This window comes from Aquarana catesbeiana, linkage group LG03 (assembly GCF_042186555.1).
Source record: "Aquarana catesbeiana isolate 2022-GZ linkage group LG03, ASM4218655v1, whole genome shotgun sequence".
In the NCBI taxonomy this organism is placed as follows: Eukaryota; Metazoa; Chordata; class Amphibia; order Anura; family Ranidae; genus Aquarana; species Aquarana catesbeiana.
Genome location: NC_133326.1, coordinates 692,031,088 through 692,036,562, shown reverse-complemented (window position 1 = coordinate 692,036,562; position 5,475 = coordinate 692,031,088). Strand labels below are relative to the sequence as shown.

At 40.2% G+C, this 5,475-nt stretch overlaps 1 protein-coding gene across 1 annotated transcript; it reads right to left on the bottom strand.

The window, feature by feature from the left end:
- Positions 1–476: 476 nt before the first annotated feature.
- Positions 477–1,409, bottom strand: LOC141134186 (olfactory receptor 11L1-like). Its single transcript, XM_073623768.1, has one exon. The coding sequence runs from the start codon at positions 1,407–1,409 to the stop codon at positions 477–479; it is 933 nt and encodes a 310-aa protein (XP_073479869.1).
- Between the last annotated feature and the right edge of the window lie 4,066 nt (positions 1,410–5,475).

The window sequence follows — 5,475 nt, the reverse complement described above, 5'->3', positions numbered from 1 at the left end:
ATCAAGTAACTTTGAGTGCCACTCAAAGCGATGATAACAATACTCCGGTGATTCAATGGACTGGCGTCTGTGGTATTTATCCAAACCAACTAAGTAATATTGAGTGCAAATATGCTCTGCATTTCCTCTCGGCCCATGTACAAGGTAAGGATCAAAAAAACCTTAGCAATGCCCCCAACATGTTTCACCTTGCCCACAGGGCTTAGTCATAGCGTTATGACTAAGTTCTATGACTAAGCCCTGTGGGCGAGGTGAAATGCATCAAGGGGTGTGGCCAGAGAGGCTGAGGCCATTTTTGACCTTTACCTTGTACAAGGGCTGATAGGCAGTGCAGCATCTTTGCACTCAATATTACCATGTGCATTGAAGCTATGTTGTCTTAGTGCATTAAGATACCATTCAAAATAAAGCTGATATTGGTATACATTTTCCATCTTAAAGAGGACCCTGACTATGGGAAGTCATGCCCACGTATTCTAACATAAAATTCTACAAAACATTTGATAATTCTTTCTAAAGGCATTCTTAATATCTTTGTTTCTCAAGCTATATATAATAGGATTCATTAATGGTGTCCCCACAGTGTATAGCAGAGATAAGACTTTGCTTATTTTGAGCGATTTCCCCTTGATTGGAAAGCCATACATAGAGATCAAAGTTACATAATAGGTAGACACAACAGTGAGGTGGGAGCTGCAGGTAGAGAAGGCTTTCTGTCTCCCGATATTGGATGGAATCCTTAGAATGATCTTGATAATATGAATGTATGAGAAGGTGATAATAATAAGAGGAATAACAAGTACGGGAAAGCTAAGTAGGGTAACCTCCAACTGAACTAATGAGGTGTCCGAACATGATAATTCTATCAAAGGGGAGTAATCACAGAAGAAATGGTCAATAATATTACTGCCACAAAACTCAAGTAACCCTAGAGAGAGGGCATTGATGAAGGATATAGAAATACTCAACATCCAACATGTCACAATAAGTTTCTTGCACAATATGTTATTCATGATTGAAATATAGTTTAAGGGGTTACAGATGGCCAAGTAGCGATCGTAGGACATGACTGTTAGAAGAAGACACTCTGAACATTCTGAAAAGGAGAAGAAGTAGAACTGAGTGATGCAGCCAACAAAAGATATATAAGTTCTCACGTTGACCACCACGTGAAGCATTTTGGGCACAATATTTGTACTCAGTATAAGGTCTGATAAAGAGAGTAGGGTAAGGAAGAAGTACATGGGAGTTTGGAGGTTTTTGGTGTTGACCACCAGTGTGATGATCAAAAGATTTCCACATATGGTCATAACGTAAATCAAAAGGAAAAAAGTGAAGAGATAATTCTGTAAACCGTAGAGCTCTTGAAATCCCAGAAGAATAAACCCCATAGACAAAGAGGTGTTCATCTGTAAATTGTAGGAATTATTGCATGGTAATGGTAAAAAAAATATATATATGTTTTTTTAAAAATTTCACATAAGTTGACGTTTTGTGGTGGTATATGTAGGTAATGAAGGCGATATTGTTTACACATTATAAAACAAGCAGTAATAGAATACAATTTTACAAAATATAAAAAACATTAACGTTTTATAGTCTTAAGCTGGCCATACATGTAAAGATTCCCTCATTTCCCCATCCTCACTTAACAGCTTAGATGGATGAATCTTCCCTGCTGGCTGCTGTATTCTGACAGTTGGCACTCACGGATGTTAAAATACCCGGACAGTGACTGCAGCTGATTGGCTAAAATCACTGTTTAGCTGACTTTTTTCTACCAAGATTCTTAAATTTCTTACTTGTCGTCACCCACTGCTCCAATTTCAGCTGAAGTGAATGAATCAGCCAAATTTGAGCTGTGTATGGCAGCTTAACCACTTACGGACCGGAAGATTTGCTCCCTTAATGACCAGACCATTTTTTGTGATACTGCACTGCATCCCTATAACCTCCCTGATGGTTTTCCCGAGTGTGGCTCAGGGTTAAATTTCTGCACCATTAGCGGTAACCCCGAGCCACACTCGGGATTACATTGCAGGATCCTGGTGTGGTATAATTACCTTGTCCCCAGGATCCTGCGATGTCCCCCCGTGCTGTCTGCGGGCTCTGTCTCCTCCGAAGCCTCTCTGTGTCGGGCTCCATTCCCTGCGAGCGTCACAACGCATGGGGGTGGAGCCTGGTAGCAAATTTAAAAAAAAGTAAAAATCATAACACATACAGTACTGTAATCTTACAGATTACAGTACTGTATGAAATGATTTCACATCCCTTTTGTCCCCAGTGCTTTGTCCAATGCTCTGCATGCAGTTTTATATTATATATACTGATCTTTCTGCCTGGAAACTGGAGATTGTCCAAAGCAACCAAAAAGTGTCCCTTTACGTCAAAAGTGGCTTTAGACCAGCTAGAAAACAGCGATAGTAAATTAGAACACTTGCAGAATTGAGCGATAGTGAATTGTGGGGAAATTTATTTTATTATTATTTTTTTTTTTAATTATTTATATTTATTTATTATATTATAATTTATGTTTTTGTGTTTCAAACTTCATCATACCCGGGATATCTACTAGACTCTTGGTGGACAGATATAAGTGTGTTTTTGTTAAAAATTACAGACCTACAATATAAAACGCCAAATTTCCATGCAAAATAATTGTACCACTTTCAGCACCTAAAATCCAAAATAAGGGAGGTTAACTGAAAATTGCGCGGTCGTGCGATGCTGTACCCAAACAAAATTGATGTCCTTTTTTTCTCACAAATTGAGCTTTCTTTTGGTAGTAGTTGATTACCTCTGCGGTTTTTATTTTTCAAGCTATAAACAAAAAAAGAGCGACAATTTTGAAAAAACACAATATTTGTAACTTTTTGCTATAATAAATATCCCCCCAAAAAAAATTGGAATGTCCGATCGTGTGTATGGGGCATTACTGTGGGGGGAGTGTAGTGACTGGAGGAGGAGCGAGATTGCTGCTCCTGATCACTAGGAACAGAAAATCTTTCTACTTCCCCGACAAAATGGGGATCTGAACGTTTACATTGACAGATCCCCATTCTGGCTCTCTGAGGAGCGATAGCGGGCCCCCTATAGAGCGCCCCCTATATCCCCTAAAGAGGCCGCCATACAGCTACGGCGATACGCACAGGGGAGTCAACCTGCTGCCGTATAATGGCGGCGGCTGGTCAGCAAGTAGTTAAAGGATACCTTCACCTTTACGAGAATGTTAGCATTCCTATTCAACCACCTCCCCCACCAGTGTTACTCTCTCTGTGACAATGGCCAGGTGTTGCTCTCCCCGCACCCATTGTCACATTTTTAAAATGGTGCGGCTGTGCGGTACTCAGCCGTATCATTCATTCACAGCAATTTGTGAATGACGTCCCATCTGGCACTGAAGCAGACAGACAATGAGCCGTGAGTTTGCTGATCAGCACTTTTTCTATGCCAAAGGTTTTCTGGGGAAAAGTCCACTTGCATTTAAAAAAAAAAAAAAAAACACCACAAAAGTAAACAAAAGTAGGAACACAAAGGAAACACATTTATGAAAATCATTTAAAACCCTTTAAAAACACCTAAAAACCACAATAGTTTGTATTTCATGTTGACTCCAGTGCATTTTAGTGAAAGCGGAAAATTTGTCATTTTCTTTAGCAATTTCCCTGCAATGACGCCTGACGACGTTCCCTTTGGACAAAACGCCACGTAGGGTGGAGCACTGACGTCACAACACTATAACGTGCCGACTGCGGCCATCTTTGTGGTTGGAAACATCTGCTATCCATGACAAACTGCAACTTTTAATATGCCTGTTTTTATTTCTCAAAACGTGAGTACCCTGGCTTTTTATAAGAAATAAATGTACCTTGGTTTTAAATACTACACCATGAGGAGTTGCTTTCTTAGATCCTATGCATGTACCTATGAATTACTATTGAGTGGGACTACAAGATCCAGCCTTCTATGATCCAATTGAAGTGGTTCCGTGGCGCTGTGGATACATCATGCTTGTTTGACCATCTGTAATTCAGTGGTCCATTTTCTTTGGTAAGAGGCCCGGTGTGTTGATGTTCGGTGGAGGATCATCTCATGTTCACCTTATTGTATCTCTGTCTGCACCATGGGTGGTTTCGGTATTTCCCCTGAACAAAGACTCTGTTTTAACACTATGGACTCTTATTTTATAATTTGATGCTTCTAGCGCTGTGTATATATTTAACCTTTATGCTTTTTATTGTCACCATATAATTTATGTCAGCTGCTTTATTATTGTTAGCGCAGTGATTAATTTTGAATTTATTAATTGGCCAATGTTGCTCATGTCTACTGACATGATCATCACTAGTAATAATACATACACAATACATGTTTTGTAAGTTATTGGTAATTAGCGGTATTTTTATTTATTTTATTTTTTTTATATGTATTATTTCCAATTGTAAGAAGATATTTTAGACCTTGCACCCTATCCCTGTTTTTAAATGCACTTCATGAGCAGTTTCAGCTCACCTTTAGTAGATTAAGCCCAGTTCACCTAAAACCTGGGGTCATTTATGTAGGCTAATTTAGGCTGAATGCCAGGCAGATTAAATAAACAAGCATATTTGTGTCTGTATTTATTATTACATCATTCATTTTTTTTTTTTTTTACATGTATGTTGTATTAGTACTTGAATTTGACCTGATATCAGCCTCTTGCAGTCTCTGTACAGCAGAACTGAAAGAAAAGAAGAGGAAGCATCTCATTAACCGCTTAAGGACCAGCCACCGCAGTTATACTGCGGCAATGTGGCTCGATCCTGAAAAAATCTCCATAGGTGTACGTCGGCTCGTACACGGCGATTTGTGGGCGCGCGCCCACTGGCCATCGGGGAGATCCAATCAGCTGGTGGGGCGGGCTCGATGTCCGCCGGCCACCCGCGATCGTTCCCCGCAGTGACAGAACGGGAATCTGCCTGTGTAAACAAGGGACAGGGGAGATCCCACAAAGCAAAAGGAGGAAAGAGAAGCACCAAGCTAATCCTGTGTATGTTTCTTCCTGAGATCACACAGTCCTCCATACAGTTAGAACACACAGTGAGGGAACACAGTTTACCCCTTTGATCGCCCCTGATGTTAACCCCTTCCTTTTTTCACTAGTACAATAACAGTGCATATTTTTAGCACTGTAGTAATGTCACTGGTTCCCAAACAAGCGTCAAAAATGTCAGTTAGGTGGCCGATCTGTCCGCCGCAATGACGCAGTCCCGCTAAAAATCACTGATCACCGCCATTACCAGTAAAAAAATTTAAAAATAATAAAAATGCTGTAAATCTAGCCCGTATGATGTAGACGCTATAACTGTTGCACAAACCAACAGCTTAGCACGGCCACACAATTGTCAGTTAAAGCGACACAGTGCGTATCTCAAAAAATGGCCTGGTCATTAAGGGGGAAAATCTTCCGGGGCTGAAGTGATAAATTGTGCTACA

Coding starts and splice junctions, on each gene's coding strand:
- LOC141134186 (XM_073623768.1), bottom strand. CDS start 1,409: ATGAACACCTCTTTGTCTATGGGGTTTATTCTTCTGGGATTTCAAGAG.